This window comes from Emys orbicularis, chromosome 12, assembly GCF_028017835.1.
Source record: "Emys orbicularis isolate rEmyOrb1 chromosome 12, rEmyOrb1.hap1, whole genome shotgun sequence".
Lineage (NCBI taxonomy): Eukaryota > Metazoa > Chordata > Testudines > Emydidae > Emys > Emys orbicularis.
In genome coordinates this window covers 38,440,015-38,457,399 of record NC_088694.1, presented here as the reverse complement: position 1 = coordinate 38,457,399, position 17,385 = coordinate 38,440,015, and the positions used below count along the sequence as shown (strand labels likewise).

Here is a 17,385-nt window from a genome sequence, read left to right as displayed (position 1 = left end):
GGCTAATGACAAAACCGGAGTCAAACCCTAATATGGAAGGACTGTCCATAAAACTCCTTGCGCGTGGTTTATTATCCATATTGCAGTTCTAGTGTGCCTGGCGCTGCACAAACACAGAACAAAGCAAGAGGCCTGCCCAGAGATCTGGCACCTAAGGAAGGTCGGAGATTTGATTGAAGGAGGATTCGGGGTTGATCTGAGGAGGGTTAGAGGTTGGATTGAAGGAGGATTTGGGAGTGGATCTGAGGAGGATTTGGGAGGGGATCTGAGGAGGGTCAGAGATTGGATCGAAGGAGGATTTGGGGTTGATCTGAGGAGGGTTAGAGGTTGGATTGAAGGAGGATTTGGGAGTGGATCTGAGGAGGATTTGGGAGGGGATCTGAGGAGGGTCAGAGATTGGATCGAAGGAGGATTCGGGGTTGATCTGAGGAGGGTTAGAGGTTGGATCTGAGGAGGATTCGGGGGTTGATCTGAGAAGGGTCAGAGGTTGGATCGAAGGAGGATTTGGGAGGGGATCTGAGGAGGATTTGGGAGGGGATCTGAGGAGGGTCGGAGGTTGGATCAAAGGAGGATTTTGGAGTGGATCTGAGGAGGGTCGGAGGATGGATCTAAGGAGGATTTGGGGGTTGATCTAAAGAGAGTCGGAGGTTGGATTGAAGGAGGATTTGGGAGTGGATCTGAGGAGGATTCGGGGGTTGATCTGAGGAGGGTCGGAGGTTGGATCGAAGGAGGCTTTGGGAGTGGATCTAAGGAGGGTTGGAGGCTGGATCGAAGGAGGATTCAGGGGTTGATCCTGGTAAGGTCTGGGTTTGGATGCAGGACTTGGTGGGAGGACTCAGTGTCCCTTAGAGGGATCATGGCTCATCCCCCTCCCCTGCCTGGCTCTCAACCTGTGTCTCGAAGTGGACTGGTTCCCCATCGACGCAGGCGATGACGATCCTGCTGGTGCTGCTGGACCCGCTGTAGTCACAGTCGGGGGGATCAGACCCTCCTTGGAGCTCACAGACAGTGAGGGGGAAGGGGTCTTCGCTGAGGCGCAGGTCTCCTCCGGCTGGCTCCCCCCCGTCCCCGCAGATGGGCTCGATCTGGTTGGCACTGCTGTGGATGAAGGTGTTGAGGTGTTTGCACTTGTGGGCAGTGGCCATGTCCCGGCGCCGCATCAGGAGGTTGCAGTAGCGCCGGGCGTCTGGAGGGCTGGGATCGGAGGCGTCCACATGCTGCCTCAGGAACTTCTCATAGCGCGACTCCCCTCGGGCCAAGGCCAGACCAGTGACCAGCAGGACGAGGGGCAGCAGGAGTGTGGGGCAGGCTCCCCTCAGGGCCATGGCCAAGTCTGTCCCTGGATCAACCTGCAGTGGGGAGAGAGGGGGGAGATGGATGGAGACAGAGTGGGGTGGGGATCTGCCTCCTCCATGGAACCTCCTGGGCATTGCCCAGACCCTGGCCAAGATCAGGGTCCCCATTGTGCCAGGTGCTGCCCAGAACCAGAGATCAGGGCTCCCATTGTGTCAGGTGCTACCCAGATCCCAACTGAGACAAGGGCCCTGTTGTGCTGGGTGCTGCTGTGATGTTTCTTCAGGTGTCTGGAGCTGTAAGTCACCCCATCACCGCCCTGCCTCAAAGCGAGAGAGATTTGCAGCTGCTAAAATGAGTCTGCTCCTTGCCTCTCCCATCAGCCAGCTAGCCTGGCACACTCCTCTGGTCCTGGCACACCCTGGCCTTGCCTTGCAGGTAGCCCTTGGGGCTCTCCAGTTCCCCAGCTCTTCAGAAGCGTCTCCCTGCAGCAGGCAGCCCAGACAGGCAGAGAAATCACCCAGACCAGCATCTCCAAAGAGCCAGGACATGGCCATGCTGGTGGCCCTGCTGGGTACCCACCCCTCCCTTCAATATCACAGCACTGAGATGCATTTATAACCAACCAGGGTCCAGTCCTGACTAAAGAAAAGAGCTTTCTGCGCCATGAAACAGAGAGACCAGAGGCTAAAATGGTCACAAAGAAAACACACGTACAACCTCCGTCCCCAGTGACTCAACCTGCCCTCAGCCGGCCACAATCCACAGCGAAGCTCCCAGTCTTACCTAATGTGATTTCTTGGTGTCCCTCTCCCACGTGGCTAGAGACCCGCTGTGCAAAGCTACAGAGAGACCTAGCTGCTATGTCCCGACGTGGTGGCCAGAAAGGCGATCTCTCCCCTTCTCCTTATAGTCCAACTGACCTTAGACAGGCAGGTAAAGGTCTCTGCCCCGCTGACTGTTCTCCAATCAGCCGACACACTCCTGCCTCCCTCACCTGGCTCTCAGCTGGCTTTTCCTGTTGACTCAGACGCATGTAACTTCCTAAGTCTCCGGCCTTAGTCAGAGTAGTAAAGCCACATTCCTGTGATGAGGACGAACTTGTAGATCAAGTCTGTCCCTGAAACACGTGTGAGGACTATCTGTGTGGCACATACCTCATTATGCACCCTCTGGGCCTACGTCAGGCCATGGTGTTACTGAGCAGTGTGTCACCAGTTTTCCTTTGCTGCGCCTTGCAGAGAAATACTGTGACAGTTAGGGGCAGTGAGATGAATTTCTAACAAAACAAGGGTACGTTTAGGACTAAAGAACAGAGCTTCAAGTGCCACAAAGCAGAGAGAATAGAGACAGAAAATGGTCACAGATAAACCACAAGTATAACCTCACTTCCTAGTGGCTCAACCTGCTTTCAGCCAGCGACAACCCGTAGCTAAGCACCTCAGTGTGACCCCGAGTCCCCGTGTTCACACCCTGCACTTATTGTCATAATCTCCATGCCAAGGATGCCATGCGAGGTAGCATTTAAAGAGTAATGACAGCCTGATGGGTAATATTCATGTGGAATGTGTGCACGAAATGCATAGCCAGAGTTATGAACATGAGCTGAGAGTATGACTGCAACGTGTTTGCCAGGCGAGTCTGGGGGCAGGCTGAACTGGGTTCACAAAGACAAAGCACAAGCCGATGACTCTGGTCAGGAGTAAGCAAAGTTGAGGGGCCCTCACTAGTCAAACAGCCTGTCTTTGCCAAGGATCAGGGGCTTTGTCACCATGAGACCCCATGTCTCCGTCCTCACCACGGGAATGACCTTTACTAGGGGTAACCCTCCAGAAACTGCATTTCAGAGGGTGACTGGACTATTAAAGTGAGGGGCAAAAACACCCCAGATCATCTCTCAGTCCCCTAAGAAGCCAAAGGGACCAGCTTTTTGGCTTTGGGGGTTGATCCTGACCTGAGATCTAGTTTGCCAGGTTGCTGGGACCATGTGGGAAGGATTTTCCCTTCAACCAAATCTAGCTTGTTAAGTTTTTGCTGCAGGGAAGTGTTTTATCTTCATTTCTCTTGTCTTTCCTGACTTTCATGCCCGATGCTCGAACTCACTTGAAAGCTCTCACTGAGTCTGTAAATCAACTTGCTTTATCTTTAATCTGAACCCATCCAGTGCTGTGTTTAATGTGAATCATTTGATAACTCCAGTTAAAATAACAGACTTGGTTTGACCTTTCCTGGGGAGGGGGGGGAACGGATCTTCAATACCTGAGCTGCCCAGAAGAGGGCCGTATGGTGCAGAATGCACCATCTGGGGAAAATCGGGGCTGGGAAGAGTTAATCAATGCTGGGGGGACCAGTGGACGGCTGTGGCACTGCAGACAGGCTCCTGAACTTGAAACTTTGGCTCAGGACTGCCTAATGCATAGACGCGAAGTGGCTGCTCCCTGCAGCCTGCGGGCATCCCAGGCAGAGGCAGATAAAAGGGGACACGAGTCTTCAGCTCTCCGGATTTCCCCTCCCCTGGCAGGTCACACTGACCCAAAGCAACTTTTCAGCATCACCCTCCCGCATGGCAGGGGATCCACCGTATGGACAAAGCCAGCCCCTTGGAGTGATGGGCACAAAGGAGATGTCTCCCCTGTGCCTTATAGTCCAGTTGCTCTTAGACAGGCACCCCTAGATAAAGGTCTCTGCCCCGCTGACAGTTCTCCAATCAGCCGACACACTCCTGGCTCCCTCACCCGGCTCTCAGCTGGCTTTTCCTGTTGACTCAGACGCATGTAACTCCCAAGTCTCTGGCCTCAGGCAGAGCGGTAAAGCCACATTCCTGTGTCAGGACGAACTCGTAGATCAAGTCTGTCCTCGCAACACGTGTGAAGACCATCTGTGTGGCACAAACACATAACTCTGTGCTCCGTCCATGCCTACGTCAGGCCATGGTGTTACCGAGCAGTGTGTCACCAGCTTTCCTTTGTTACGCCTCGCAGAGAAATACTGTGATAGCGCCCTGTTAGGGGCAGTGAGTGTGCTGGGCCTCAGAGGAGTTACAGAACAGAGGGACTTCTGCCAGGCGGCATGCGGGGGTGCTAAGGGTCACGGCTGCACAGACCCCAACCAAGATCAGGGCCCCCGTTGTGCTGGTCGCTGCCCAGACCCCGACCTGATCGGGGCCCCCGTTGTGGCGGGTGTTGACGCCCAGATCCAGGGGCCACACTTTTCCTCCTCTCCCCCGGACCGTGTCAGGGTTCGGGCCCTCGGCTCTTGCCAGGTTGGGCCTCCTATGGACCAGATGGATCTCCTGGGCTATTGACCGTTTGTATCAACAGACTGGAAAAAACAGATCAAGTTTGCAGCAAAGACGGGGGATGGTAACTAACGAAGGGGAGGGTGGTCACTGCTAGAGGATGATGTGGATCTGTTGGTAAACTGGGCCTAAGCAAGCAATGTGTGTTTGGATCTGGCTAAATGTAAAGTCATGCAGCTGGGAACAAAGACCATTGGCGTATCTCCATTGCAAGGTTGTGGCTGCTTGGTACAGGAAACACCTCTGGCACCAGGAGAGGCCACGAGCGGGTTGGGACAGAGCCATCAAGCCGAGCACTGGGAGCTCCCATGTCCTGGGCTGTGCACGTTGTTTACCACGTGTGTGGTCGTGGGTTCAAATCCTGGTTAGAAGCAGCCGTGACCTCTGATTGTTTAATGTCATGGGAGGAAATTAACCCGCATCCGACAGAGCCCAATTGTCACTGTCATCAGATGGGAAGGACCACCAGAAGTCTTTCTGCCCAGACACCAGCTCCCCTAAGAGAGGAACGAGAGAGATACCTCATTTGCGGGGGACTTGGTAGCACTTTCCAGGGTCTGGCTGGCCTAGCGGTGACCTCCACTGCTGTGGGCTAAAATCCTGCCAGGAGCCTCGTGCTTTGGGGCCTGGGCCATGAATTCCTTGGCTCATGCTCCCCAAACCCATCTGGGAATTGACACATCTGGACTAGGAGGCTAGTGTGTGTGTGTGTGGGGGGGGGGCTGGCTGCTACAGGATCCTATTTTCAGAGCCCTCCATCTGGAGCAGCCCCACCAGGCCCGGCCGAGAGCCAACCAGAACCCCAGTGGGAAGGTGGAGTAGATGCAAGGGGGGGGGAAAAGGAAATGGGGGTTTAATGAAGAAAAACAACACACTTAATCCTGTAGCCCAGGGGTTCCTGCCCTGGGCTTGTGAAGTGCGGGGTCAGGTGTTCACATCTTTCATGGGCCGTTTGGTGGCTTGCCATGGATTTCCCAGCTTTGACGACCCTCTCCCAGGGCTGAGGGTGTCTCCACATGCTGCAGCCCTGCCTGGGCACCGCTGCTTTGGTTTGTCCCTGTGTATCGGGCGTATTTTATGTGAGACATCAAACCCAAGGGGATTTGCACCGTGTCGGGAGATTTTCACACCCAGCTTTCCCCACGTGCTGTCTCCCACTGGCGTCGCATGGGAAAGAAAAATTGTTTGAAACCAGCCTCCCGTGAAGAAAGGCCCCATATCCCATTCCCCGCCCCCTGAGCCAGCCAGTACCTGCCCTGGGGCCGGATGGCAGCTGGTGCCCCCTAGAGGAGAAAGGCCCCATGTCCCATCCCCCACCCCTTTTGAGCAAGACAGTCATGTTTGGCTGCTGCTACTGAAGCACTGGAAACAGAGAGTGCTGTCTTGCCTATAGCAAATCCCCCACAAACACCCCCCCCAGCCATTCTGCACTTGCAAAAAGTATTTTACTGCAGGAAGAAGCAAGAGAAAACAGTATCCAGGGCTCAACCTGGTAACATCTCCTCTGCAGTTTGACCCCTCTCCGCCTCCCCCTCCATGGATAAAGGATGAGGAAAAGTTGCCCATACTATATAATGGGCACTAGGGGGAGCAGAAGGTGGGGGCAGGGAAGGGGCGGCTGTACTGTATAATGGGCACTGGGGGCAGCAGAGGGTGGGGGTGGGGAAGGGGAGGCTATACTGTATGATGGGCACTAGGGGCAGCAGAGGGTGGGGGCAGGGAAGGGGCAGCTATACTGTATATGGGCACTAGGGGGCAGCAGCGGGGGCAGGCTGGGGAGGGGGCAGTTATAATTTGCCATAGAAAAAGGAATAACAGCCTTTGTTGCTGTCCCCAATGAGGTGCCGAAATACTCTGTTGGGGAGGAGGGTGGTGACGGCGTCCGGCAGCTACGGGTGCGCAGGGCTGTCAGCATTGCCAAAGCCCAGGGGAGCTGCAGGGCTCCATGTCCGCCCCACGGCTCACGGGCCGCCGCACACTGACGGCCGGGCGTAGTGCACAGGCTGCCCATTTTTGCAGGCGACACAAATTCTCTTACTGCGGACATCTCCCCTGTAAACGCAGCGGGGCCAGCGGGACGCTCCCGTTGTCTGGCAGTCCGTGACCTGGAAGGGAGAGTTGCTGTAGTAAAAGTTCCCGTGATGCTGTGTTCCCCCTGAGCCGCAGACAGCGGTTATCATCGCCAGCGCCCCATGGACGAAGCTGTTGAGATCTTTGCAGTTGAACACTGTCATGTTCCTCCGTGGCATCATGAGATTGCAGTAGCGGTTGGGGTCGGGCTCCCAGCTCCCGGAGGTGTCAACATGCTGCCGTTGGAACTTCTCGTACGGCGTCTCTCTCCCGGCCGCAGCCAGGCAGGCCGGCAAGAGGAAAATCAGCAGCAGGAGGCCTGGACCCATCCTTGTCTTCATTGCTGGCAGGAGGGGCGAAAGGGGGAGGTGGGTGTGAGATGGGAACATGAGACCAGCACAGCACGGACCCCCTGTGGGCGACTCACCCCCGCTACAGTGATTTCAGGGCTCGTCCTCGCTGAAGGCTGCGGCCACTAGAGGGTGCCAGTGTCGCTCTGTCACATAGCATACAGTATTTAAATGGCCTCATGGTAGTGGCATCACCCTAGCTTTTCCCCCCTCCCCCGAGTTTCTCTTTGCCCCAGCCGTGGCCCAGCCATTTTCGAGCTGGTCTGCTAGTTGTTCATGTAAAGCAGAGCGTTTTGTAAGGGATCCCCTTGCCCGAGTGACCCTGGCAATGCCCCAGACACCGATGTGCCACAGCAAACGTCCAGGCGCTCTGCCCAGGCGGGTGGCGTTTAGAGCACTTTGAATGCTTGCCAATCCCAGGGATTGTGCTGCCAAACTTCCCCTGCTCCTAAGGGTACATCTACACTGCAGTGTAAGCACAGGGTTAGTGGGACTCCACTCAGCTGAGCCGTGTTGGGAACCCTGAGCTTGGGCGTCTATGTGGTATTTTAACCGAAGGGCTTTTCTAACCCAGGCTGAAACCTGGGGATCTGGTGTCCATACTGCAGCCTGCAGATCCCCTAGCATCCCACAATATGGCCACTCTAGCCCTAGGGCCCATGGGAAAACTTTCCTGCCCGCCCTGCCCATGAGCAGGAAGCAGCTGGCTTTGCAAAAGGCTTGCTGGGTTCGCTCTCCGCTGCCAACCCAGGCAGCTCTCTGATAGTGCATGTGGTCAGAAGAGAAAGGGCCCATGCTGAGCTGAGCTGTGGCCGAGAGAGGACTAAGGAAGTTGTCCCGTGGAATTGTGGGATACTTCCGTCTGACTCCCAGGACCGGAGTCAAGCGGGGCTGCGTCTACACTGCAAAGCGATAGGGCTCGGCCCCTGGGTCCCGGCTTCACTTCAGCTGGGACTCTCCAGCTAAGTTCCCTCTAAGCTGTACGGCCGAGGGCCACACAGGCGGATAGCCACAGGGGCTTGGAGAGGAGAGAGGTCGGAGGTGGGCGGGGACTGGGGAGGGGAGCGGAGCAAGTTGGGGCGCGCAGGGCTGCCGCGGGCCTCTCCCCCGGCCCCGGAGCTCCTGCCGCTGGGAAGGAGAGGCGCCTCGGCCCTGGCCCCGGATCTGCTGCTAGCAGGGAGAGGGCTGGGAGGAGTCCTCTGACTCCAGCCCTGGGGCAGCCTGCACCCTAAACTCCTCATCCCTGGCCCCACCCCATAGCCCACACCCCCAGCAAAACAACCCCACATTTGCATCAGGAGACTTCAATAGCAATTGAGACTTTCCCCTGAGGCCTTTGGAGCAGGTCTTTGCTGCTGGAGTGCCCACGAGAGAATCATCACAGCTCTGAACGCCCCAGCTCTCAGGTCTTTGCAGCTAGTGGGCACCATCTAAGAGCCAAGTAGCCTTGAACAAGGGATGGGGGGGGGGGGCACGGCTGGGATTCACAAGCCCTAGATTCTAGTCCTGGCTCTACCACTGACCTCTTGTAGGCGGCTTCAGTTTTGTTTGCCTCAGTTTCCCCCCCTGTAAAGGACACCCATCTTCTTTGTACAAAGCTTTGGAGCCTAGGGGAGAGAAGAGCCTTGTCTGAACTCCTCTTTGGTGCATTTCCTACCGTTCCTCTCTACCAGCTAAACTGCTGAACAACCCTGCCTGGATTATACCAATCACCTTCTCCTGTGCTCTCCCACTCACCCTCGTCCTGGTGCCTCTGTTTCCCCCGGAAAATCGATCCAGCTGTCTGCAGAGGTGGCCTCCCCCTGGCTGCATGGGAGTCAATAGAAGAGGGAACTGGTGGCAGAGAAATATCTGACGTTAAGTATTTCATAATCCGGGCCCACAAGAAGCGGCGACGCCCCATCGAAAGGGGAAGCTTTGCCCTGACCAATGGCAGGGTGGTTGGGACATACTCTGCTCGCACTTATCACAATGACCTGCCCCTCGTTATGCACTGGGGTCCCCATCCCAGCACCCTCTGGGGTGCAGGGGGGGCTGGTGACTAGCACTGGGTGGCGTCCTGGTGCTGAGTCAGGATGTCACATCCGCTTGGCACCGCAGGAGGCAGATTTCCCCAATTCTGGGATGCAACCCGGGCAGCAGAATTAACCCACATTGCCAGGGGAGAGTTAATGAGCAGGAGTGGCTGGGTGCTTGGTAGAAAAATGCACACACAGCGGCACAGAAGAGGACACCTGAGTCACGCATCCTGCTCTCTGCCCCCAGCACCATGTTGGGGCATTTGGGTCAGCTCTGATTCCAAAGGTGGAATGCCCCCTACTGCATCCCCTCTCACCCTCTGCCAAAGTGCACCCCTTAGGGTTACTGATCCAAATTTGGGGTCATTTGACCCAGCATGTGAGGACATGCCGGTGCTTGATGTGCGCTAAGAAAGGGCATGCAGGGAGCGGCACCAGGCACACAAGGCTGAGAGCGGGGGAAGGAGCTGAGAACAGGCATCATCGGTGCATGGAACAGGACCTGCTGCACTGTCACTGGGGGTGGGGAATGGGAACAACCACTGAGCAGAATGGAGCCGTTTGCACATCTCAGAGCTATTGCTCCAGGCCCGATTATCGCCATGGGGTGTCGTCACTCTGTGCTGCCCATTATACAGGATAGCCGCCCCTTCCCACCCCCACCCTCTGCTGCCCCTAGTGCCCATTACACAGTATAATTGCTCCTTCCCCACCCCACCCTCTGCTGCCCCAGTGCCCATTATACAGTATAGCTGCCCCTTCCCACCCTCACCCTCTGCTGCCCCTAGTGCCCATTATACAGTATAGCCGCCCCTTCCCCACTCCCACCCTCTGCTGCCCCTAGTGCCCATTATACAGTACAGCCGCCCCTTCCCGTCTCTCACCCTCTGCTGCCTCTAGTGCCCATTACACAGTATAGCCGCCCTGTCCCACCCCCACCCTCTGCTGCCCCTAGTGCCCATTATACAGTATAGCCGCCCTGTCCCACCCCCACCCTCTGCTGCCCCTAGTGCCCATTATACAGTACAGCCGCCCCTTCCTGTCTCTCACCCTCTGCTGCCTCTAGTGCCCATTACACAGTATAATTGCCCCTTCCCACCCCCACCCTCTGCTGCCCCTAGTGCCCATTATACAGTGTAGTCACCCCTTCCCCACCCCTTACCCTCTGCTGCCCTCTGCGCCATCCGGCCTTCTCCTGGTGAATCCCCTGGCAGGGAGACCCCTGTACTCCTCTGTTGACAACACCTACACAACACCGTGCTGGAACAAGGGGTTCTGGGTCCCTAGCAGTGCACATGCGCCTCTGTCCTTTGATCATGCACATGGCAAGGGACCTCAGGCCAGCCAAGATGGGTAGGGCCCCCCCATATTTTCTCCATCACTGATCTCTGCCCCACTCCTCAAACTGATCTCCAGATCTCCATATATCACAACCACAGCTCTGCCAAGCCGCTCCGTCTTATCTTCCCGCCATTCGGCTACACCCACCCAGGGACTGCAGCTGCCATGCACATGGCTAATTCCCTGTGCGGCTTGCCGATTCCAGGGGGGCAATTTGTGTTCCCCTCTCCATGGTCCAACAAGGACACCCACCCTCAGCCTTCTGGCTCCTCAGCTGACGCCTCCCTTGGGCGGAGACCCGCATCTCTCTCCCTCCTTTGCTAACTCTATCCCCAGCAAAGTCAGCCGGCTTCACTGTTCTCCTCAGAGAGGGTGAAGTGTGTAATTACCACAGTCAAACTACTGCTCACTTCTTTCTAAGAAAGCACCTTTATCCTTAAGGTCCAAAGCATTCTAGAGAAAACAGATCGGAAACCCAAAACCAGTCCCACCAGCCGGTCCTGAGTAGCTGCACACACCCAATGCTGTTAGGGTGACCGGATGTCCAGATATTATTGGTGCCATCCCACTATTAAGGGCTGTGTCTTATATATGCCATTGGGGGGGAGGGATAGCTCAGTGGTTTGAGCACTGGCTTGCTAAATCCAGGGATGTGAGCTCAATCCTTGAGGAGGCCACTTAGGAATATGGGGGAGTACTTGGTCCTGCTAGTGAAGGCAGGGGGGCTGGACTTGATGACCTTTCAAGGTCCCTTCCAGTTCTAGGAGATAGGATATCTCCATTAAAGAAAAAAAGAAAGACCCCCGCCAGGAAAAAAAAGTGTCCCAATTTTGCACACTTGCTATCTGGGCATCCTAAACATTACCTACACACCCTTTTCCCCTGCTGAAAAATAGGAACCGCAACCCTGAGTTCAGGGAGCAGGAATCAGCCAAGAAACGGGAAGAGGAAGGTAAGACATGCACCAGTTCACTGCTCACTCCGACCACGATGTGGGCCGGGGAACAATCTTTGGATCCCTCCCGGGGGGGGGGGGGGGTGGTTCTGTGCTCACTGCTTTTGCTGAGAACCAGCACACTTGTGCTGCTGAGAGTCCCTCCTTTGTCCAGGGTGGGTCTTGGAAGCGCCCGTGAGGCGGTGATCAGCCAGATCTTGCGTAGCCGGAGCAGGTGCATTTGCTTCCATCGCCTGGAACCAGAGCGACGTCTGCACCACCAGGAAAATCTGCTTCACTTATCGCTCTTACCTTAGCCCATTGGTGGGAGCCCTTTGCCACTCCTAGTGCTTCTCATGGTTTGCAAGCTCACCCCAGAGTGAGGCGCTGCACAGACCCTGACCCGGAGAGGGCCCCCCTTGTGCTGGGTGTTGCAATGGTGACCAGATGGCAAGTGTGGAAAATGAGTATGTGTGTGGAGAGGTACTAAGCACCTATATAAGTCAAAGCCCTGAATAGTGGGACGGTCCCAATAATATCTGGGACCCTAGGTGCTGAGTGAGTTTATGTGCCTATAGGGTTTGGAGGCAGCTGAGTGGGGGTTTTGTGCCTGATTTTGGGGCCTGATTTTGGGATTTAGGCACCTGACTACCTCTGATGTACCTAAGTCCCTTTGTGACTCTAGCCCCAGGAGACCAGTCTAACCAGAGGCTTTGTTCTGGGGACTTTAAGTTTTGGATATGAACCGAGGTGAGTACCTTCTGACCTGTTCATCATTACTCTACTCCTGAAGCTGAATTACAGGGAGACATGTTGGTTTGTTGGTACGTGTTGGTTCCTCCTTGCCCTGGGCTGTGAAAGTGACCCTATTACTGCCCCAATCAGGGGAGATTAAAACATGTCATACTTGAAGCACCATGCCCGGCCACAAGGGGGTGCACAGAGATGGCTCACACCTTGACAGAGCCCCACTGCTTCTAGTGCCGACACAGGCTCTCATGGTGACTTACGTTGTCCCATTAAATGTTCCCGTCGATTAGTATTGCCCAGGGCATGAATCGTGCTTTGGGATCATTTGATGTCAAAAGACCCAGAGAAACGTGAGGAAGTTGTGAATTAAAAGAATAACATTTTCACTCTCACAAAGGTTTTTGCCTTTAATTTCCTTTGTTTTCTAAGTTTATTTATTCCTTGTCCTCCATGGTGAATCCTGCCACTTGCAAAGCTGCTGAAGGAATTCGAAGGCCCAATGAGAAGTGAGATTTTCAAATCCCTTTGAAAATCACAGCCTGTAAATGGGAGGAGGAAGAAAAGTGCTGGTGAGCTGATGTTTCCAGGTAAGGAGGGAAGATGGATGCTTCAGGCACCAGGGCGCAGGAGAGGGGCCGCTGGTCATGCCATGAAAAGGTTGTTGTTGGGGAGCCGGGGAGGGGTGGGGAATTAGAGGGGGGAGGGAATGAGTGGCTGAGTACAGTGGGGTGCAGTGCAGAGAAAAAAGGAGTCTGTTTGCAGGTGCTTGTGGGTCAGGATTGCATTAGAAGTAGCGTTGCCAGCAGATCGAGGGCAGTGATTATTCCCCTCTATTTGGCACTAGTGAGGCCACACCTGGAGTATTGCATCCAGTTTTGGGCCCCCCACTACAGAAAGGATGTGGACAAATTGGAGAGAGTCCTGCGGAAGGCAATGAAAATGATTAGGAGACTGGGGCATATGACTTATGAGGAGAGGCTAAGGGAACTGGGCTTATTTAGTCTGCAGAAGAGAAGAGTGAGGGGTGATTTGATAGCAGCCTTCAACTACCTGAAGGGGGGTTTCAAAGAAGATGGAGTTAGGCTGCTCTCAGTGGTGGCAGATGACAGAACAAGGAGCAATGGTCTCAAGTTGCAGAGGGGGAGGTCTAGGTTGGATATTAGGAAACACGATTTCACTAGGAGGGTGGTGAAGCACTGGAATGGGTTACCTAGGGAGGGGGTGGAATCTCCATCCTTAGAGGTTTTTGAGGCCCGGCTTGACCAGGGCCATCCCTACCCATACAGAAAGTATGCAGCTGCGTAGGGCACCAGGAAATTTGGGGCACCAAATTTCCTGGTGCCCTACGCAGCTGCGTGCTGCTGCAGCCCCTGCTCCGCCTCTTCCCCATGACCCTCGCCCCTGCTCCGCCTCAGCCCCACCTCTTCCCACCCCTGCTCCACCCCAGCCCCGCCCCCACTCCACCCCTTGCCCTGAGGACTGCAGCAGGGGTCGTGCCTGCCCTGCACTCACCGGGCAGCAGTAAGTGGAGCGACCTGGCCCCAGCCCCAGCCCACTCTGTGCCGCCGGCTCCCAGGCGTGCCGCTGGTGAGTGCTGGGGGGCGGTTCCCCCTGCCCCCTAAGCCCCAAGGCTGGGAACCAGGGGAGCAGAGCGGAGCGGCTGTCACTCCACTTCCCGACGCCCCATGAGTGTTGGGTCAGGCCCACCCTGCACTCACCAGGCAGCAGGAAGTGGAGCAACCCAACCCCAACCCGCTCTGTTCTGCCGGCCCTGGGCTTGACAAAACCCTGTCTGGGATGATTTAGTTGGGGTTGGTCCTACCTTGAGCAGGGGGTTGGATTAGATAACCTCCTGAGGTCTCTTCCAACCCTAAACTTCTATGATTCTATGATCTAGGGAATGAGGGGGAAGAAGAGCATTATGAAATATTTTGGGTACTGTTGCTTTTAAAAATGAGTACAATGTGATTTGCTAATGCTTTGTGATGCATGCTGCATTTTTATGTGTGTACAGAAAGGCAATGGGGCTGGAGCTAGCGTTCCTCTGTTTGTTTGTTAATTATGTGGTAGGGCTGTATTTGTGTAATTATGTCTGTAGCCATTATTCAGAAGGAAACCTTCCAAATGTGACCTGAGAGCAACCAGGGCTGGCTCTAGGTTTTTGGCCGCCCCAAGCAAAAAAATTTTTGGCTGCCCCCCACCCCAGCCCTGGGTTCTCTATTCCCCCCCTCCCACCCGCACCCCCTGCCACCCCAGCCCTGGGCTCTCTCTTCCCCCCCCACACTCCCTGCTGTCCCAGCCCTGGGCTCTCTCTCCCCCCCCACCCGCACCCCCTGCCGTCCCAGCCCTGGGCTCCCCCCCACCAGTGATGACTCTGCCCGCTCCCCCCTCACCTCCAGCCGGTCCGGCGCTTGCAGGGTCGGGGTAAGCAGTGGGGCTCCCGGGCCGCGTCTCAGCCCAGGGTCCCTCCATCCAGGGCTCCCACCTCCAGGACCGGCCGGGACCCAGGAGGGCAGAGCCGGGGGACCGCCCCCACAGAGGGCTGAGGAGCCAGGGCAGGGTAGCCCCAGAGGCAGCGGAGCCCCGGAGAGCGGGACGCAGGCCGCGCACGACAGCGCCCCGCCCTCTATGGCCCCGCTGCTGCTGCTTCTGGCTGCCCTGCCACAGTCCCTGGGCGGCTTGGGCCTCTTCGCCCAGCCCCGGCTGCAGCGCTGGGGGCGGCCGCCCTACGGCACCTGCAGGCGGCTCCGTGTGCCCCGTGGGGTGTCCCCCAGCCTGAGTGTCCCCCGCTCGAAGCCTGCCTGGCCCAGCCACAAGGTGTGGGCGCTGCTCCCCCGTGGCGCGAACCGCAGCGGCTACAGGGTGCCCCCCCCCGCGCACGACGTGCTGCTGCTGCCAGGGCCGGCTCTAGGCGTTTGCTGCCGGAAGCACACACACACAAAAAAATGGCCAGAATGCTGCCCTTGGAAATGTGCTGCCCCAAGCATGTGCTTGGTTTGCTGGTGCCTAGAGCTGGCCCTGAGAGCAACTGAGGCAGCCAAGTCTGCTTGAGTTTGCAGAGAGCCTGAAATGGTAGCTTTACGTGGGAATTTCCCCATTTATTTTAATAGGCTACAGCTGCAATATTAGCTAAGTGCTCAGGGCAAAAGGAGCAACAGCTGCACATACTGTTCCTCAGTTTCCTCTGAGCTAGCCAATGCCACTAACACAGGGCCAGATTAGAAGTGGTGCCTGTAAGAGGGAAGGCTCTGTATCCCATTCCTTGACAAATACGCACCACTGAACCAGCCAGCACATCCTCAGCTGGGCTGGATTTCACTTGGTATCCTAGAGGTGAAAGGCTCCATAGTCTGTTGCCCAATCTCTCTGGAGGAGCCTTTCACCCTGATCTGGAGCTAGGTTGGGGACCTAGAGGAGAAAGGCTCCATATTCCATTCCCCAGATGCCCTGAGCTCTGAAGTGCATTGGAAAGAACCCAAAGCTTGTCTTTCATCCTGACCTCACTTCTCTTGGCTAGTTGACAGATTTGCCCCACATGTTGCACGCATTGTCCAGTTTTTAGGGAGGGAATTTATGAAGCCGGCTGGGCAATGAGTCCCAATTCCCTTCCCTCCAGCACACCTCCCGTTAAGTAACATTCACACGAACAAAAGGAAGAAACATGGCAGAAGCCACTTTATTTTTAAGCCTCGGATAATTTCATTGATACGAAGTTACTTATATGAAGTTGGAGTCTTTGGTCGCAGCTTCTAGTAAAGACAAGCCCTCGAGAAAACTAATTCGTAGCCGGAAGTAACAACAGGCACAAAATAAAACTACACACAATCCTATGTGACTGAGAAAACACACTGAGGCCTTTCCCCACCCTTTTCCCTTTTCACTCTGTGATTTGTGTGGATCACTGAGGAGTGGTGGTCTCTGCCTGCTGTGTAAGGGTTACTTCCCAATCCCAGAGCTGTATTTTATGTCTGGGAGTGAGACTCCTGCCTAAAATCCCAGCATGCAGAGGAATAATCACAGCCCTCCCTGAGCAAACCTCTTGTTCCCGTGTGACAGGAGAGTGGAACCAGAGAGACGTCTGCACTATGAAGTAGGGGTGTGTTTTGCTCATGCACACATACTCGTGCGAGTGCAAATAGCAATGCATCTGTGTTAGCACGGGGAGTAGCAGTGGAGGCACAGTGGAGCCACGTTAAGTACAAACCTGCCTGAAACTGGGGTGTATGTTACTCCTGGGGGAATTCTGCACCACTGCGCAATGCAGAATTTGCACAAAAATTAGTGTTGTGCACACAGAATTTCCTTTCCTCCCCCCACCAGAAATGGGCTGCAGAGCTGCTGGCCACCACTAGGGGCCACTGGACCAGGCAGAGCCCAGCTCGCACATAGAGGACATTGCCGGTAAGAGGCGGGGGAGGAACTGGAGGGTTCCCAGCAACTGCAGTTCCCCGCACCCCATGTAAGAAGGAGGGAGCGTGCAGGAAACTCAGGGCCGGCACAACCCATTAGGTGACCTAGGTGGTCGCCTAGGCCGCTACAGTTTGGGGGGCGGCGACCGCGGCGGTATTTCGGGGGCAGGACCTTCCGCCGTCTCTGTCGGGGGCGGCATTTCGGGGTGGGACCTTCCGCCGCCTAGGGCAGCAGAAAAGCTGGCGGCGCTCCTGAGGAAACTCCACACAAGCTCGGGACCCAGCATCAGGCTGCTTCTCCCTCTGGATTCCTGGGCTGTGGGGGGAGGGGGTGCAAGTGTCTGGGTGGGGAGTCTCTGCAGCTGGGCTCTGGGGCATCAGGTGTGCGGGTGTCTGGCCCCTCTGCTGGGCTCTGCCGGGGAGGGGGCAGAGAAACAGGGAGAATTTTTTTGTGTCCGTATTGTTACGGTATTTTGAAATAAATTATGAAAATAATTGAAACTGGTGTGATTATATAGTGTTATTTTGATAAATAAAATATGAGATATTTTGCAGAATTTTAAAATATCGTGCCCAGAATTTTTAACTTTTTGGTGCAGAATTTTTAATTTTTTGGTGCAGAATCCCCCCAGGAGTAATTGTATGTGCTCAGCGTGGCTCGGTTGGGTGGGGAAGCTGCAGCATTGATCCTGCTAGTCAGAGTGAAAAAATGCTCTGTCTATGCTGGCTCAGGAAATGCTTTTCCAGCCATGTTAGCTGCAAACCCATTGGCAACAGGTTTTCTGGAAGCCCACGGTACGATCATTATGGTAGATCGCAGAGTTGTGTCTCTATATCTTAATCCTAGCTGCGATTCCTAAGGGCAGACTGGGCCTCACTAAACGCCCTGCACTGCAAAGCCAGTATGACTACTGTGAAATAC

General features: G+C 55.5%; 2 protein-coding genes across 2 annotated transcripts; both read right to left on the bottom strand.

The window, feature by feature from the left end:
- Positions 1-854: 854 nt before the first annotated feature.
- On the bottom strand, positions 855-1,325 carry LOC135886138 (ribonuclease-like). Its single transcript, XM_065414007.1, has one exon. The coding sequence runs from the start codon at positions 1,323-1,325 to the stop codon at positions 855-857; it is 471 nt and encodes a 156-aa protein (XP_065270079.1).
- A 5,227-nt stretch (positions 1,326-6,552) lies between these two features.
- On the bottom strand, positions 6,553-8,783 carry LOC135885971 (ribonuclease-like). The gene is made up of 2 exons (XM_065413867.1): positions 8,749-8,783; positions 6,553-7,004 (listed from the first exon to the last, which is right to left on the bottom strand). The coding sequence occupies exon 2, from the start codon at positions 7,000-7,002 to the stop codon at positions 6,553-6,555; it is 450 nt and encodes a 149-aa protein (XP_065269939.1). The 5' UTR covers positions 7,003-7,004; positions 8,749-8,783.
- Between the last annotated feature and the right edge of the window lie 8,602 nt (positions 8,784-17,385).